The following is a 19,770-nucleotide window of genomic DNA, read 5'->3' as shown; positions in this document are numbered from 1 at the left end:
TGAGTTCCAGCCCCGGCATCACCAAAAGTTAAGAATGAGACTGTGAAATAAATTTAATTGTCACTGATAATAACTATCCAATACAAGATGGGTAGGAATTGTGATCTATCTACGTAACTCTCCAGAGTTCTGCCAGTTGGCTTTTAATTAAAAATATATTAATTTTGCAAACCCACTTCATACTTAGAGTAAAATGGTTGTGAACATGTATCTATGAAGTGTTCTTTCTGGAAGTCTAAAATAAACCTGGGACATTTATAGACTTGAGTGAATGGGAAGACGTGCTGCTCTTAATCTGGGAAACTTCTGTTCTCAGTTACAAGGAAGCGTTTCTCATCTACATGGAGAGTAACTGCTTATTTCTATAGCTTTAAAAATGACTCAGTCATTTTCTTTGGTACTCTTAACTCTCAGGAAAAAGGGACTTTTTGCCCAGACATTTCATGTCAGCACAAATTCTGAAAAGCAGAGTTAGTAAGATGATTACTTTCTTACCTTCTGACATAAAATATGGAATCCGGAATCTTCCTTCCAAAACCCTCTGCCTCAAAATTGGCAGAGTGGGTCCATCAAAAGGCAGTGCTCCACAGACAAGGACGTAAAGAACCACTCCCATGCTCTGGGGAAGAAAACAGGGCAGTCACTTTCCAGAGAGAACTTTAGACATGGTGCTACTAAACAACTCCAGGAGTCTTTTTTTTTTTTTCCTTCCAGAACCCAGGGCCTTGCGCATGCCGGGCAGGCGCCCTTCCACTGGGCTAAACCCCCAGCCCCATCTCCAGGAGTCTTGAGCTACTATGGTCGAACAATATCTGACATTCCCTGGTAACAGTAAGCATAATAAATCCTCAGTGATCTGAACTTGATCAGGTTGCTTACTACTTAACTTTAAATGCTCAGAAGGTAACACCTGTCCCTAGGGCCTTCCTTGGGGTCCACTTCAAGGGGCTCTAATTATAGTTCAGTGGGTGGGGAAATATGAAACACTATGTGCTAAGCAACAGGAGCTTCTAAGATGGGCCAGGGTAGGAAGTATTATCATTACAGATAGATGTAACCAGCAAAGCAAAGCAATACCCAAATGTCCAGCTGTGGTCCTTCATACTGCTGCCCTTCAAACACTTCTGGGGCTGCATAAGGGGGGCTGCCACACCACGTTGCCAGCAGTTCACCACTTTTAAAGAAATTTCCAAAACCGAAATCTATTGGGATGGAAATAAATGTTACTTTCATCTATGTTCTCAAACTACACTGCATTTCTCTGTAGAAATTTTATGATCGGCTCTATGAACAATGTCATTTCTACTCACTCAATGAAGGACTGGGAAGACATCTATCTTGACATGCTTCCTTAGCAATAGCATCATGACCAACAAATAGCAAGTACTCAGAAAAGCTGTTGAGCGAAGGTACTTGTGAATCAAGGTTCTCTCTCAAAGACAGAGTGAGAATTTGGAAAAAAGACTAAATCAAGGTTGCTTGTTTTTACTTTTGAGACAGGGTCTTGCTGTGCAAACCAGGCTGACTGCAAACTCTTGCTCCCAATGCCTCAGCCTTCTGAGTAGTAGGCTTAGAAAGAGGCATCACCATGCCTATCTCAAACCACGTATGTGGAGTCAGTATGAATTTGGAAATCATAGAATTTAATTTTTTTACATGGTTTATAAGGAAAAAACAAATAGGTTAAGCATAAGGAAATGTCTGGCTGCTGTTATTGCTAAGTATCAAGATACATAACACGAGGAACCGAGAAGAGTTTCCTAAGTACTCTATGTGTTGATCCATACATCTTGTTAGGCAGATACTCATCTAACAGCTCAGTAACATACAAATAAGACAGCCTAGTCACTAGCCACTTGGCATGATTTATGGAAGGAGATGGCATCATATTTCAAACAGTTAATAGCCTTCCTTTTATAATCTTAAGTCATATTGAGTCTACAGCTTTTTTCTTCTGGGTAGTACTGGAATTTGAACTCAGTACTTTTCAATTACTTTGTTTGCTTACTTGGCTGGCACTCTACCACTTAAGCCATGCCTACAGTCCTAGTTTATGATGGTTATTTTGGAGTCTTACCGACTTTTGAACTTTGATCCTATAGATTTTGGTAGCAAGGATTACAGGCTAGCGCCCCTGGTGCCCAGCTAGAATCTCTAGCATGGATATATAGAATGCATTCTGCAGCTTCTGTAATCACAGGCCTATAATACACACAAGAAATCCAGTGATCTTTGATATAAATGTAAGTTGACCCTTTTGCTGTTTTTATATAGTCTCATGTTCTGATTGAAGCAACAAATGCTATTGTTTTGGAAGTTGTAATCACACTCTCTTATGTTGTCATATATGCTTTGGGAATTGATAGGAACTGGCTCTACATCTAGCCAGGGCACAGCATTGCTGCAGAATAAGCGTTAAGAGATGCCCCCAAGGGGACTGGATCCAGTCACCACTTACTGACTGGCTTTGGGACTTGGATCAGTTTTTTATTTTTGTCGGTTGTGGGGTCTGGGTGCTGTCCCTCAGCTCTTCAGCTCAAGGCTAGAGCTTTACCACTTGAGCTACAGCACCACTTCCAGCTTTCTCGTGGTTAAGTGGAGATAAGAGTCTCATGGACTTTCCTGCCCAGGCTGGCTTTGAATCACGACCTTCAGATCTCAGCCTTCTGAGTATCTAGGATTACAGGCTTGAGCCACTGGTGCTTGGCTTGGATCAGTTTTAGTGTTTCCCTCAGGTGAAGATGCAACACTAAATGACACTAGTCAGCTGGTTGTACTGTGGCCAATGTGCAAATGTAAACTCACACTCTTTTTGCATCTTGGGACCAGGTACACATCTGAAACTCAGGAAAATATGTTTTTAGTCCAAGCTGAATATACTTTGGCTTGCTGACATAAGATGTAGAAGCAGGGAGCTGGGAAGGTGGCTCAGTGGTAGAGTGCTTGCCTTGTATGCTTGAGGCCCTGGGTTCGATTCCTCAGCACCACATAAGCAAAAAGAAAAAAGCTGGAAGTGGCGCTGTGGCTCAAGTGGTAGAGCGCTAGCCTTGAGCTGAAGAGCTGAGGGACAGCGCCCAGGCCCACGACCGGACCCAAAAAAAAAAAAAAAAAAAAAAAAAAAGATGTAGAAGCAGGTAGCAGTAATGGTAGTAAGAATAACCTGTAACTCCAGCATCATCAATTTGGAAAGAACTAGAGTTGACTTTCAGTTTTGCCACTTTCTAGTTTCAAGTCTCCTAGGAAGTTATTTAACTTTCCTCAACATTAGTTCCTAATCTCTACAAGTGGGATAATCTCCTTTCCAGATAGGATACTTTTGAGGATTAAATGCGATGAAGGATGTTAAACGTCTGGAGCACAGATGGGAGACATTATTGCCAACTGTTGCCTTTCAGAGAAAAAAGTCCCAAGGAAACACAAAGGAGAAGAAAAAGTGTAGTGGGAGTCTTGGGGTTCAGAAGACAAAGGGGTACATATACGTGGGTAAAGCCTGTGGAGTAACAGGATGGGTTTGCCACTACTCTCTTTACAGCGAAGCCTCATTTCAGTCCTTGATCTCACTTCCTCAAATGACCATCAGAAAGGCCTGTGCTTCCTATCCCACGGCCCACTAACCATTCCAGCTACCTCATAATCTGTATGTACACACATGTGTGTGTGTTTCTAGTTTTTTAGGAAAGCTATACTCTCAAGTGAGTCAAGAACTAAATGTCCAAATTTGATTTATACAGGACAAGGTTAATTTCACTTAAAGAGAAGACCAAGAAATTCTTGGATGTAGAGGGCCTTAAATAGGCCCAATAATGGCTGCACATTAAACCATAATCATAGGATGTTCTTTTACGGTATACACACTGAAGATACTCTCCAAATAGTACTGTAAATCTTCAGTGTCTCAAAGCGCCCTTACAGAGCCATTTCGTTCTGAACTCCCTATAGCCTGGTGGAATAAACAAAAGGGAGTCACAGGGGTTGGAGGTGTGGTTTGAGTGGTACAACACCAGTCAATGAATAAAATGGTCAGATACCAAGTTCAAGTCCCGGTCTTGAACAACAACGACAACAAAAGTCACAGGGAGAGCCTGTTGGGAAGGCAGCCTGGCTATCATGGCCTCTCAGTGGTACACTTCATAGCAAGAGAGCAAAAACTAGGGGAGAAGTACCATGTCTGTGTTAGGTAGTCCACTTGCAATCTTGGCTTTACAGATCTAGGACAGAAAAGGCTTCAATTTTACTCATAAGAAGAGTGGCATTAAGCAGACATTTAGTTCTTTTCTCTGTAACTAAGAACAATACAATATTAAAGGAAACAATGAAGCTGAGCATGGTGTCATAAACCTGTAATCCTAGCTACTCAGGAAGGAGACAGAGGAGAATCAGAGTTTGCAGCCAACCCAAGCAAAGAGCTAGTGAGATCTTATCTCAACAAACAACTTGGAATGGTTGGTTGAGGCTCATAATCCCAGATATCTGTAAACTAGAGGCAGAAGGATTGAGGTCTGACTCAAGTCCAAGAAAAACACACAATTTTATCTAAAAAAGAAATAAAAAGCTGGGTGCTGGTGGCTCATGCCTGTAATCCCAACTACTCAGGTTGAGATGTGAAGATCACAGTTCAAAGCCAGCTGGGGCAGGAAAGTCAGTAAGACTCATTTCCAATTAACCACCAGAAAACCAGAAGTGGTGTGTGGCTAGCTTTGGACAAAATGTCCAGGGACAGTACCCAGGCTCTGAGTTCAAGCCTTACAACCAAAATAAATAAATGAATAAATTAAAAAAAATAAAAGCAAAAAGGACTACGCCTTAAATGATAGACCACTTGCCTAGTAAGTATAAGGCTCTGAGTTCAATCCTCAGTACTGCCAAAAAAAAATTTTTTTTAAAGAAACATTGAAAGACAAGGTCCACTCAGCTATTACAACAGTACATACATACGTAAGTCTCTAGACTCCAGAGCACCTTAGACATTGTAGTTGGAATTGTCCAATGAATGGATAAAGAACCTGGAATCAGGCAGATCCTGATTTTCTGCTTAGGCAGGTAATCTTGAGCAAGTCAGCTCATTTCACAGAGCCTTGGTATCATTATTTGCAAAAGGGGGGACACTACAGTTCATGAAGTTGAGAATATTGATATAAGTAGAAGAAATATACAATGCTATTGAAAAAGTAAGTACTATAAATGGTAGTGATTGCTGATATTAACAATATAGTCATTATTATTGTACTTATCTGTTTTTCCCATCAGACTAAATTGCTGTAGTAGAATGGGGGAAAAAAGTCTGCATATCCAGCCCCACAGCATGCAGCTGGCAATCTATAGCTGTCCAATAAAGATTTGCTGCACCAATACTTTGTTCTTAATCTCTTTCTCTCTTCTCTTTTTTCCAAAGTTTGTGATCAAATTCAGTGTCTGCACATAAAGCTGAGCTCTACCACTGAACGACAGCCCAGCCCATGTCCTTACCTTTTTTAAAAGAGTTTTTGTATTTTTTTTTTTCAGTTGGTAATTTAAGCTTTTTGAGGAAGACTTCTTAGTAACCGTATAAAGGAGGGAAGTGAAGGTAGAACATTCCCTTGCTAGAGGATGTACAGCTAACTGGCATGTGGCAGAACTGGAACAGAAGGCAGGTTTGACTGCAGAGCCCTCACTGTTAACCACCACCTTTATGTCCTTCCCTGGCACAGTGACTTGGAGCTATTTTTGATCAAGTTAATAACTGTCAAGTTTAAGAAGTGGCAATGGGAAGGTATTTAAAAATAAAAGTCTTTTTATTTCTCCATAGGCGTATGGATAATTTTCTTTATTCACAGCCTACAGCTTTCTGCCAAAATTATATAGTAAAGTAAGGAATAAATGAGTGGCTGCAACATGGAAATTCAGGATTTGTTTCTTATCACCTTACTAATGGACTATGCAGTTGGCCTTCAGTATTTATGGGGAATTGGTTCTGGGAATCTCCATGCATGTAAAAACCCACAGATGCTCAAATCCCTTATTAAATTAGTGTAGCATTTGCATACAATCTACACAAATTCTCTACATCATATACATTATATGTAGTACCTAATATAATATAAAAGCTGAAGAGATGGGCTGGGAAGGTGGCTCAGTGGTAGAGCGCTTGCCTTGCATGCATGAGGCCCTGAGTTTGATTCCTCAGCACCACATAAGCAGGAAAAAAAAAAAGCCGGAAGTGGCACTGTGGCTCACAAGTGGTAGAGTGCTAGCCTTGAGCTGAAGAGCTGAGGGACAGCGCCCAGGCCAGAGTTCAGGCCCCATGACTGCACCCAAAAAAATTAAAAAAAAAAAAAAAAAAAAAGCTGAAGAGAGCCAGGCAATGGTAGCTCACACCTGTACTCTTAGATACTCAGGAGGCTGAGTTCTGGAAATCGCAGTTTGAAGCCATGCTGGGGAGAAAAGTTTGTGAGATTTCATCTCTGAGCAGCAAAAGGCTGAGCTGGAAGTGTGGTTCAAGTAAGCAAGATGAGCAAACACAGGGACTGAATTCAAACCCTGGCATTGGCAAAAAGAAAAAAAAAAAGGAGCTAGTAACAGACCATGGATCACCTTGACCATACACTAAAATTGTATTATTGTTTTTGGTTCTGTATCTTAAAAATTGAGGGACTGACCTTTATCTTCCTGATAAGGACAATAATACAAAAATATTATTACTGTCATCACTAGATTACATAAATTATCAGTGCAAAGGGTCAGTGTTTTAGGAATCATGGAGCCTTGCAAAGAACAAATATGCAGATCCTGATGATTACTGTATTGTGGGAGCCAAGAATAGGAGAGAAGGAATGTTAAGGCAGACTGAGTGAGATGTGCTGATCTGGTTCCTTAGGCATAGGGCGGGGACAAAGCTGCTCCTTTTCTATTGACCTTTGTTCCTGTTCTTGTTCCTGTAGCACCACAGTGAGCAGCAGGGAACAGAGAACACACATTATGAATAAGATACGAGGAAGGCTAACTGTTTGTCAGTGTTTACTGTTGCAAAATGATTGTAATTACTAAATACTTTTAGGATTTTTATTTAATTAAGGAGAAAGTGTTAGGTAAACTAAGTCATTAAAAGTAAAAGAAAAAAGCAAACAAAATATTGAAAAAACCTGTCTTCAGGCTAAGAAAAAGTAAATAATCAGGCAGTTTTTAATCCCCAGCAGTGTGTTATAATGTCTAATTTATAATTTTAAAAATCCTCTTAGTGAGCAGCAGATGGCTTTGGGATTAAATTTATCCCTGTTTCTCAAATTAACCAGTAGAATTTAGCTACCTAGCTTCGGTGAGGAGTTACGTCTCCTTTGTAATTATTTTAACAGCAGTGAAGACCACTGCGCATGCTGACTTCAAGGCACGCTCAGCTGCCTACCAGTGAGAAAGAGCAGTTGCACAGCTCACTTCCAAGCATCAGTCACTCTTCTGTCTGACAGGAGGCAAAGGAATAATCGTCACAGCAGAGATGAAACATGCTCCTGCTCCTCAGTGTGAGACATGTACCTTTCTAATCAGGGAGTTCAATGAGGTAAAAAGCAAATAAATTATCTTTTCAGCCTCAATAGGTTAAGTATAGGAGAGGGGAAAACCAAACCAACCAAGCCTCCTGAGAGTTCCTCTCCATGCTCCAGGCTTAATGTGTTGCTCTAGCTAAGTAGGTTTGAAGCACACAAGCTCCCTGTACTTATTTACATGCAAAGATCATTTGAGGAGGGAGGGTAGTGCATGCGTGTGTATTTGTGTGTGTGTGTGCGTGCTTTGTGTTACCCAGATAGACACTCTACAACTTGAGCCTTATCTTCCACTCCTTTTGCTTTAGTAATTTTTATAATAGGACCTCATATTTATTATCCATGTGTTGGCCTGTCCTGTGATTCTCTTCTGTTATTCTCCTATTTATGATTCCTATGTAGTGGGGATAACAGACATTCTCCACTATACCCAGCTTTTTATTAGTTGAGATGGAGTCTTGCTTACTTTTTTTCCCCCAGACTGCCCTTGAACAAGCAATGATTCTCACTGTCTCTGCCTCCCATGTAGCTAGGATTACATGCATAAGCCACCTCACCCAGCCACACAAGGCTCTTCTTACTGAAGCCACAGGAGGATAACAAATGTGAGACTTTCAGTAGGTATCCTTTTGATAGATGTTATTTCCACTTCCTTCACCTTTTTCAGTTCTAGGGCATGAAACTAAAAATCATATACACAGAACCCTGTCTCAAGGTCTTCTAGTCCATAGGAAGGCTATTATGTGCAACAGCACAGATATGTGGTGAGCTACCAAATCAAACCAGAAAGGAAATATTCCTTTTGACAAACAACAAATGGCTTGTAATACACAGGTCAGATTTATTGGGCTAATTATGGATTACAAATTACATTTAGGTTTATTAAAGAGGAAAATTAATTAGCTACAAGAGATCATTTCAAATAGAAGAGGTTAAAATTTTCTTGTTCTTTTAAGATTTGTGCTAATAAGGCTTTTTAAATAAGCATTTTAAAAATTTTATTTTATTTTGTTGTAAAGGTGCTGTTCAGAGGGGTTACAATTACATAAGTAAGGTAATGAGTACATTTCATTTTTGTCCTACTATCCCTACTCCTCTCCCCTAATAAGGCTTTAAAAAGACTGGTTAATTGAAAAAAAAACCAACTTTGTTGAACTTCAATTAATAATTTATTTTATACACACTTAAACTAACACTACATACCAGGTACTGTTTTACGTACCTAAGAAATATTAATTTAAGAGCCACTGTGAACTGTGTCATTCCTTTATTACAGATAAGGAAACAGAACAGAGAGGTTGGAAAATGTGTCCAGGGTCACTGAGCTAGTAAGGATTAAAACCTAGGTAGCCTGGCTCTAAAGAATGGGCTAGTGCCCTGTATTACCTACTTGTCCCTAGTAATCATGGATTTCTACAATGTCCTTGAAAGACAAACTAGACACTTTTCAATAGATAAGAAACTCTGGCCCAAGAGGTTAAAACATCAACCCAAGCCCTGTTCATTTTCTTCAAACTTTCTCCAATTAATTCATACATTTGACTCCTTCTGTAAGTATTTGCTGTAAGAATTTCAGACTGGAGAATAAAATCAAATGTTTTTCAACTTAAGGCCTGAATAGCCATAAGCTAAAATAGCTAGGAGGAAATAGCACTGCAATTACTAAGACTACTGAAAGCTAACAGTGCTTTGCATTCAGCTTCTTACTCTGAATATCCCAATGCTCATATTTTACAAAGGTTGGAGGCCCCCTGTCTGAGGTGACAGGCAAACACAAGCGGCAGGCAAGTCTGTGGCAAAAGCCACAAATAATGTCTGAAGTCATTACCATAGCTGGTCTATTTTTTTTTTCTTTGCTACTCCTGGGGCTTGAACTCCGGAACTCTGGGCCTGGGTACTACCCCTGAGCTTCTTTTGCTCAAGGCTAGCACTCTACCACTAGAACCACAGCACCACTTCTGGCTTTTCCTGTTTAGTGGCAATGAGTAATGGAACCCAGGACTTCATGTGTGCTATGAAAGCACTATACCACTAAGCCACATTCCCAGCCCTAGAAGCTAATCTTAAAAGCCATGTTTCTCACAACAAATTAAAGAAAGGTTGGACAAATGGGATTGCATCAAATTGCAGAGTTTCTGCATGGCAAAGGACATAGCTAGCAAGATCAATAGAAAGCCCACGGATTGGGAGAAGATCTTCACTAGCCATATAACAGACAAGGGTCTCATATCTAAAATATAACTGGAACCCAAAAAATTAAATCCTCCAACAACAAATCTTCAAAGAAACAACTGCCCAATAAATAAGAGGGCTAAAGACTTAAAGAGAAACTTCTCTGAAGAGGAAAGAAGGATGGTCAATAGACACATGAAGAAATGCTCAACCTCCCTAGCCATAAAAGAAATGCAAATCAAAACAACATTGAGATAGCACCTCACCCCAGTTAGAATGGCTATAATCAAGAACTCTAATAACAACAGATGCTGGAGGGGATGTGGACAGAAGGGAACCTTACTGCATTGTTGGTGGGAGTGTAAACTTGTTCAACCACTTTGGAAAGCAGTATGGAGGTTCCTCAAAAGACTCCACACAGAGCTCCCCTATGACCCAGCAATCCCACTTTTGGGCATTTACCCAAATGTTTACAAACAAGACCACACTAAAGTTACCAGCATGACTATGTTTATTGCAGCATTATTTATCATAGCTAAGATATGGAACCAACCCAGATGCTCCTCAGAGATGAATGAATCAAGAAAATGTGGTATATATACATAATGGAATTCTATGCCTCCATCAGAAAGAATGACATTGCTCCATTTGTTAGGAAATGGAAAGACTTGGAAAAAATTATATTAAGTGAAGTAAGCCAGACCCAAGGAAACATAGGTCCCATGGTTTCCCTTATTTGCAATAACTAGTATATGTCTGAGTCAAGCAGAAAAGGTCAGATAAGTTGATGTTAGGGAAATGAACCCTAAGATATGTATTCAAATGTTTTGTTCTTTCATGCGATTATTTCTAACACATTTATAAGATTATTTCTTTGTTGCTTTGTATGTCCCTCCCCACAGTATAACCCCTGCTTTCACTGTATTTGATGGCGGTATAATTTGTGGAGGGGAAGGGAAAAAACAAATCGTTTAAATAGGGATACAGGTGGATCCATTGCAACAATGAGATGTACAAGTCATTATGTTGAAACAAACTTTACAACTTTGGTGGGGGGGGAAGAGGGGAGGCGGATTGGGGGGGGAAGGATGGGAAGGGATGGGAAGGAGGAGGCTACAATGCTCGATAAGAAATGTACTCATTATCTTGCCCATGTAATTGTAACCCCTCTGTACAGTATTTTCACACACACACAAAAGCCATGTTTCTGTATTTTCTTTAGGATGATTCATGCCTAATACTTTTATTCTCCTTCTTCCCTCCCTCCCTTTCATTTTTTGGTGGTACTCAGGTCTGAACTCTTGCATGCTTGGCTTGCTTGTTTAGCTGGTACTCTATTTGAACCATGCCCCCAGCTCTGTTTTTTTGGTTTAGAAATGTAGTCTAGTGGAATTTGCTGCCTGAGCTGGCCTCAAAGCACCATCATCAGGATCCCAGCCTCCTGAGCCACCAATGCCTGACTTCTACCTTATAAGCACGGACAAATATGTTCATTTAGACTTAGTGTGCTTGTTAGTTTCAACATTCTACAAAGCTGCAACAGCTAATTTATGTAATATATTCAGCAACCTCGACTATGCTGCTCTTTTTAGGCCTGTTTGCTCTACACAGGATTTCTCATAAATCTGCCTCTCTTCAATCCTACCCATAGCTCCCATCCACCTTAACTCTGCAGCCAGAGACAGATGCTAACATATGGTTTATCCCAATTCTATGTTATCCATACACACGTTACATTTTTCAGTAGGTTAGCTTCCCACTGCCTGTAGAATAATCTCAAAAATCTTTTATGTGACATTTACGACCCTTCATATACTATGTATACCTGCCTGCTCTTACCCTATCACTTCCCTATGTCTGTAGATATTATGTTTAACAATCTAGTTATTAACATTCCAACTGCTACTGACCTGCCTGAAACATCCTTATTCTGTATAAATACTTGGCAAGTTCCTCAAGCCTTAAATTTAAATAGTTCATCTTTTGTGAAACATCCCTGATTCCCCAGAGAAACTGCTATTTCCTCAAATTTGTCTTCTACTGAAGTTTGTATACCTCCAACTTTAAAAAGTGATGGGGAGCCGAGCGCCGGTGGCTCATGCCTGTAATCCTAGCTACTTAGGAGGCTGAGATCTGAGGATCTCGGTTCAAAGCCATCCCAGGCAGGGAAGTCTGTGAGACTCTTATCTCCAATAAACCACTAGAAAACTGGAAGTGGTACTGTGGCTCAAGCGGTAGAGCACTTGCCTTGAGCTGAAGAGCACAGGGACAGCGCCCAGGCCTAGAGTTCAAGCCCTACAACCGACCAAAAAAAAAAAAAAAAAGTGATGGGGAATCCAATGTAGGGACCTCTACCCATGCTAGGCAAATGTAGCCAGAGCTATACCTCCAGCTCTACATTTTTTTTTTTTTTTTGTGTCAGTCATGGGGGCTTGAACTCTGGGCCTGGGCACTATCCCTCAGCTCTTCAGCTCAGGGCTAGCACTCTACCACTTCAGCCACAGTGCCACTTCTGTTTTTCTGGTGGTTTACTGAAGGTAAGTGTTTCACGATTTTCCTGTCTGGGCTGGCTTTAAACCGCAATCCTCAGATCTCAGCCTCCTGAGTAACAAGGATTACAGGAGTGAGCCACCAGCACCTGGCTCTCTACATCTTTTTGATAGAACTATCAAAAAAATAGTTTTATTAGAGTATAATTGACAAATTTTTTTGTTTTATTAGAGTATAATTGACAAATAACACTTGCATACTTCCAAGGTATACAATATGGTGTTTTGATATATGTATATACTGTGAAATAATTTCCACATAACATATTTTATTTAGCATAGCACAGAACCTGACATATAAAATACCTACTGAGTTTGATTGTGCAAAGAAAAACTCAAAACATAAAATACAAAAACTTCTGTAATTGTACAAAGGCTGGGAAGAAAACAAGCTGATCTCTACCCTTAATCTTTGTTATCAGATCAAGGCAAGATGCTTTTGTGTCTCAAATCACTCTCATTCTGCTTCTATCAGTTCCTTTCTCTTTTTTTTTCTCCGGTCTGTCCCTTTACTGTGACCATCAACCATAATGAGAAGAGCAGGTTAAAACACCAGCAACCTTCACTGTCCTCTTACCCTCTCTATCCCTCTAAATCACTCACACTCACATATATCACTCTTCCACACAGAACTACCAGGAACCTGGACACAAATCATACCACAGATGAAGCCCTGCCACTGTGTATATTAATAAGAAATTTATTTCCCTTTCTTGTAATCACACACAACACTGCGGAAACAGAGAAAGTATACTCTGAGAAAGCTTGATGTCATCTATAGCTACTGATTGTTTCTGTACACCCAGGACAATAGCTCATCTCTGATCTTTACAGAGTCAGCTGCATCCCAATTACCTGCTATTTTGATATTCATGTTGTTATCCAAAAGGAGATTTTCAGCCTTGAGGTCACGGTGCACAATCTTCCGGCCGTGGCAATAATCAACAGCAGAAAGAATTTGCCAGAATTTTCTCCTGGCTTCAGACTCGTTTAACCGACCATGATTAGCAAGATAGTCTGTGAAAGAAGAAAGAATCTACTGTTATTCATCAAAATAAAATAATCTCAGTTTTAGCATTCAATCTTTGAGGGATATTGTCTTAAAAAGTTTTTTTTTCCCCCATGAACAATTCGTATTAAAAAAACTGCTGATTTCCAGGTTTTTTTTTTTTTCTTTTAAAACCTTTGGCGAAGTATTCCAGTATTTCACTGGAGTTCAGATAGTGAGAGTCCAAGATCTGATATCAACAAGTGACAAATCATCACGAACTCATGATGATTTTTATGCTAGGAACGTCCTGCTTTTCTGTTGTTATTAAAAATTTACTGAGTACAACTTACAATGATATTCAATCTGCTTAAAATCCATGAAAGACAAGAACATGAATGAATTCTCTTGACATCCCATCAGACACAGATTTACTCTTGAGAACACATAGACTTGTTCTATAAACCACGGTTTATAGATGACAGATGACTATAAGCCACAACAATAAGACAAACATTTCCAGGATATACTGTCCTTGTGCAATGTTACAATGTTTACTAAAAGCAGCTTAATTTTATAGAACCCAACATTATAACTCATAGTCTCACCTGAAGATCTAAAAGTCATTTGAAATTTTGAGGAGGAGGAAGTCCAACATAAATCTTAAAAAACTTATTTAGGATAACTTTCCTACATGAGTAAAAATGGGTAAGTCAATATTAAATTAACACATTTTTTGTTGTAATGTATGTCTTTTACCAGTTGTTAAGTTACATGCCATTGGCCATCTTCTTTCCAATATTTAGTATGAAAATTTCTAACACTTGTATGAGACTAGAAAATCATGTTCACATTATAGAATCTCCCTTTATAAAATCCTTTATAAACCTTTATAAAATCCTCTGTAACTACAACTTTGATTCCTATGCTCTTTTTTGTTTTGTCAGTCATGAGGCTTGAACTTAGGACCTGGGCGTTGTCCCTGAGCGTTTGTGCTCAAGACTAGTGCTCTACCACTTTGAACAACAGCGCCACTTCCATTTTCTGGTGGTTAATTGGAGATAAGAGTCTCACGGATTTTGCTGCTTGGGCTGACTTTCAAACACTATCCTCAGATCTCAGCTAGGCTACAGGCGTGAACCACTGGTGCTTGGCTTGTTTCTCATACTCTTTTAGATTAGAAAAGCTAAGAACACAGGGGTTAAGCAATTTGGTGGAATTTGTACTACTGGGAAGTGAATTTGTTGATCTGAAAGCAGAGCCACTAATTGAACTTATTATTTCAAATGTCTTTACTATAATCTTGTTGAAATTCTAACCATCTTTTTAGAACTCTACTTGAATATCACCTTCATTTGGGGTCTCTGATGACTTCATATAGATGTAATTTTCCTTCTCTGAATTCCTTGTCCTGTACTGTACCACACTGGGAATCTCACAGATATCCTAAATGTTCCAGTGAGCATGTGTTCATATACACAGCCCTAACATGTATTCTGAATAAAAGATATTTATAGTCTCAGAGAATAGGAATCATGTGATTCTCTTCTGTACTCTCCATAATGCTTTTCATTATCCAGATCATCAAAGGTATTTAATATTAGTCTAGTAATATATTTGTCAAACCACCTTTCATGGTGGTATAATAAACAGAATTATAAAAAATACTATATCATGTCAAAAGAATACAAGAGTGACTAGTCTATACCTTCTATACATCCTCTACTTTAAATGAAAACGGGGAGAGACAGAGATGTCAGATCATAACATCTGCCCTTGCATTTTAGAGCCTATAGCTGACACCAATAGCTGTGAAGAAGAAAGGATCACTTCAGAATAAGGAAAACTGGTAGAAAAAAAAAATGACCAATCTATCACCAGAAAGACTGTGTTTAGTAACTGTGAAGTGGGCAACATGGTTTATATGTAGAATGGTAAATCAGTCTTGCTTCTACCATGGAGAAGCCAGGAGATACAGACTGAAGGGTTGGTCTGTTGGGCCAACATAACCTACATGCCTTCTTTGAGGTAATAACTTCCTTCTACTGAAAATGTGGTTAGTAGAAAGACTGAGACTTCAGGATGGGAATGTGGCTTAGTGGTAGAGTGGTTGCCTCGCATACATGAAGCCCTAAATTTGATTTATTAGTACCAAATAAACAAGGTGGTGTTGTGGCTCACATGGTAGAGTGCTTAAGCAAAAGAAGTGTCCAGACCCCGAGTTCAAGCCCCAGGACTAGCAAAATAAATAAATAAAAACAAAATTGAGATTTCATCAAAATAGACAAACCTAACAAATTCAATTTGAATAAGTGAAACCACTGCTTGTGGTAGACTTCATGCTTCTAGCGATTTCCTTGTATTAGACTGCTTACATCTGTTAAGTCTTGAATCAGTTCTTCAAGCTACTAGGAACCACTAAAGCAAATCTTCCCACAAAGCAAAGTATGCTTTGAGATATGTAGTTCAAAGATTTAAAGATTATTTACAATTGATTTACATGTTCAAGTTTCAGTAATACAGGCTAATATTGGTCAAAATTATTTATAATTCTCACATAGAAGCCAGCAAATTGGAATACAGTATACAATGGCAGTAACAGATATCAAACAGGTGAGTTCAAAGATTTTAATTTCTTTAAAAAACACAAAAGTGAAACAAATTTCAGTAATTTTTTTATAGCTAGGGAAATTACAAAACATAATAGAACATAAGTTCTAAAATACAGTAGGAATAAGTTTGACAGTAGGAAAACTTGACTCTGAATCCTGGCATTATTTCTCACTGCTTTGTGACCTTGGGCAAGTTATTTAGTCCCTAGATTAGTTTGGATTTCCAAGTAATAAACTCCAAGTTTCGTCCTTGGTGAGATGCAACTGATCTGCTCATGAATTCTATCTTTGAGAGGGCTTTAATTCTGTCCCTACACTTTTGGAATCTATGTGAGAAATACCATGCTTCCTGCAGTGTCCAGCAAGACTCTAATAACAAGATACTACACATGTATACATTAGAAAAAAATTGAAACTTCTAACTTTGAAATATTTAACGCAGCAAATCTAAGGCTTGTAAAGATTAATGTACAAACAACTACATATGTGGTATAGATCTTTTAAAAGACCTCAAATCACTTCAGTCATATGAATCAACATAAAATAAATCATGATGAGAGTGAAGAGAACAACAGTAGCATACATTACTGCCCTCAATTGTGCTATTTTCAGGTCAATCTCAAAATATATAGCTTTCTTCCTCTTGGAATTAAATTAAACAAGAAAGTTAAACTATTTTGTGTGTAAATAGTAAGTCATCCATATATTCACTTGTTGAATAAATACTTGAATGACTTCTTTGTGTCAAGGGGTGTGGTTCTTTACTTCATACTATTTCTTTGTCAGTAGAGAAAAAGACAATAAGTACTCTAATAAAAATACTAATTACTGGGTACAGCAAATGCCAGGGCAATAGTGTGGTCAACTAGAAATTACCTGGGGAGGTAATTTGACTGAGACAGGGTGATGGTGAGAGGCTTCTCTGAGAAGGTACTCTTCCATCTATTCCGAAGTGACCCATGCAATGTTTATGAAACTCAAAGGAGACCAAGGAGGCTAAAGCACCAAGTGAAGGGGGGAAGTTAAACCCAAGAAGTCCTAAGTGAAAAAGCCAAGCGAAAGTGCAAGGCTATGAATTTAATCCCAGTACAACACAAAACACAAACAAACAAACAACAGCTGGAGGGCTGGGAAGGTGGCTCAGTGGTAGAGTGCTTGCCTTGCATGCATGAGGCCTTGGGTTCCATTCCTCAGCACCACACAGCAGAAAAAATGGAACTGGTGCTGTGGCTCAAGTGGTAAAGTGCTAGCCTTCAGCTGAAGAGCTGAGGGACAGAGCCCAGGCCCAGAGTTCAGGTACCAGGAGCCACCAAAAAACAAACAAACAAACAACAGCTGGAGAAGTCACCTCAGTAAGTTCTAAGGAGGAAGTCTGTTTTTTAAAACACTGGGAGACTACTTAAGGGTAAGGAGATGAGATATCTGACGTGATTTACATTTTCAAAGCATTTAGAAACAATCTCAAATTGTGAACCCATTTTTATAAAGCTGTACAACTCAAATATTTTAAGTTCAAAATTTTAATCATCTCTGTGGGAATAGTCTTTGGATAGCTGATATGTCCCTAAGACAAATAGTTTTATGATTCATATGAGAAAAACAGGTTAAGTAGTAAAAACTTTAAGTAACACTTCAAGGAAATCAGAAAAGATGGTATTAAACAATACTGGCGCTGGATGCCAGTGGCTCACACCTATAATCCTAGCTACTTAGGAGGATTGTGGTTCAAAGCCAGCCTGCACAGGAAAGTCTGTGAGACTCTTATCTCCAATTAACCACTAGAAAACCAGAGGTGGTGCTGTGACTCAAAGTGGTAGAGTACTCACCTTGAGCTGAAGAGCTTAGGAACAGCACCCAGGCCCAGAGTTCAAGCCCCACAACCAACCGCCCCCCCCCCCAACAAAACAAAACAAAACAAAATACTGGCTTGCAGACAAGATATTGTTTGAAACATCCTTTTAATATAGTTTAATACAGCCTCAGAACAATAGCTAAATTTTCTTTACTGATTTTATATAATACTATTTTACTAACTGCTCAGAACTGTTTGTAGGCAATAATTAAAAAAGAAAAACACGTCAAATGAATAACCTGGGAAAGTGATCTCACTCTTATTTAATACTACCAGATGATGTCGTATGATGATGTCACCTTGACAGTATAAAAAACTCCAGACAATTCCTCCAATAGGTATTTTCATGCCAACTATTTTTGTCATCTCTATGGAACATCAAAATCTGTTGTGAATTATTTCTGAGTAATGAGTTTGACTGGACTAATGAATGAGTCATTCTAAACTGAACTACTGATGTTGTGTGCTATTTACTCAGTATGGTAGTGTTATAATAATATTTATAAATGCAATCTGGTCACACTTCTAACACGTTCTTTACACAGATAAATACATCCAGATAGCTATTTTGATATGCAATTATTTCTTAAAAAGGGAAGAAGTGTTCTCTATGTGCAATGGTTTACCCAACAATGCAATTTTTAGGAACTAGGACTCAAATGTCAAACTTGGAACTTAAGATGCTAATGAAATCAACAGATTGGTTAATTTGAACAGTTTAGTTTGAGTATAGACATACTATAATATGGCTATATTTTTAGAAGGGCTGAAAGAACAAAGCCATACTGGACTGGTTCATTCAGAAGTAGACATTGGGAACCCAAGAATATATTAAACTGTGCTGAGCAGGAAGTTTCAAAGGAGCTCTTCAATGAAGTTAGTTAATAGTAAATTAAGGCTCTTGGGCAAACAAATTCATGAGAAGTCAAACTGGGTTTAGGCTTACTGGGGTCCCACACAGAAAATGATGTGAAATCACTTTTCAGTTGGGGAGAAAGACAACTGTAAAGGGGAAAAGCCAGCTGTAAAAAAAATTATTCATCTGTTCAACCATTTATAAATCAATTTGGTGACAAATACATGACAAGGCTATAGTGTTTCTGTGGTAGACAGTTTCCATTTCTTCATCCCTTCTCCACAGCAGAATTATTTATGTATATCTTTGTCATGTGACTTTACAATGTTTCCTAGAATAAGTAATGTGCTCCCATTCCTACTTGGTCTCAGTCACGGCAAGTGTGAGTGGTTTGATTTGATGTCTTGCATTTCCACCATCAAGCACAAGAAAGTGTGCCCAGAATGAGAGATATGGCACCAGATCTAAACTCAATCTGTAGCCTGAAATGGAATCACCCTGATGACCTACAAACTATTTGTTGATGTGAGTCATTGAACTTTGTGGCTGTGTGTTACTTAACGTTATCCTAGTAGAACAACAACTGGCATAAATTTTCATAATTAGAGAAAAAGAAGTTTGCTCAGTCATAAAAACTCACTAAAATTGTACAATGGTACCTTCTGCTATACAATTTATGACTGTGATATTCTGTATTCCTTAACTACTACACAGACATTACTCTCAGACATCTTTCAATATGGAAACCAATTGGCTCTGAAGAACTGATCATGTAGACTGTATTAACTATTGGCTCCGTTACTGAAGATGATATAGTCACACCATTACTTCAGAAGACTAGTCTAACATTTCCTCTCAGAAGGTGGCTACTTGAGAACTTTTTTCCAAGCCAATTAACCCTTAGTCTCTTGTTTATTTCTAGATTCAGAGTTCAGAAAGGGGCACAACTGACAAGGCAAGTTCTAAATGAATTATGGGTCAATTCCAGAAGTAAAGAAAGATGAAAGGCATATGGGGGGAAGGTACTTATGGCTAACTCCTAAGTCAGGGAAGTACTTTAAAAAATAACTCCCAAACAACATTAACTCATGATAAAAATATAAGGTGTATTATGTCCTAATATTAACAACAATTCAGTTTTTGGGAAATCTCTTAATACTTTCTAAGTAAACATAATTAGCGTAAAGTTGCCTTTAGTTGAACATTAATACTTTAATGGATATCAAC

At 38.7% G+C, this 19,770-nt stretch overlaps 1 protein-coding gene across 1 annotated transcript in view; it reads right to left on the bottom strand.

Annotated features, from left to right (window-relative positions):
* Window positions 1-19,770, bottom strand: part of Sik2 (salt inducible kinase 2) — an 89,376-nt gene that overhangs the window by 23,307 nt on the left and 46,299 nt on the right. Inside the window, exons 4-6 of the mRNA XM_070038412.1 lie at window positions 13,091-13,252; window positions 1,078-1,202; window positions 496-619 (exon numbers count right to left, since the gene is read on the bottom strand). Coding sequence (XP_069894513.1) covers window positions 496-619; window positions 1,078-1,202; window positions 13,091-13,252 — 411 coding nt within the window. The remainder of the gene's footprint in view (window positions 1-495; window positions 620-1,077; window positions 1,203-13,090; window positions 13,253-19,770) is intronic.

The sequence above is a fragment of the Dipodomys merriami genome, unplaced genomic scaffold (assembly GCF_024711535.1).
Source record: "Dipodomys merriami isolate MVZ:Mamm:240054 unplaced genomic scaffold, mDipMer1.0.p SCAF_29, whole genome shotgun sequence".
In the NCBI taxonomy this organism is placed as follows: Eukaryota; Metazoa; Chordata; class Mammalia; order Rodentia; family Heteromyidae; genus Dipodomys; species Dipodomys merriami.
This window is presented reverse-complemented; position numbering and strand designations above follow the sequence as displayed.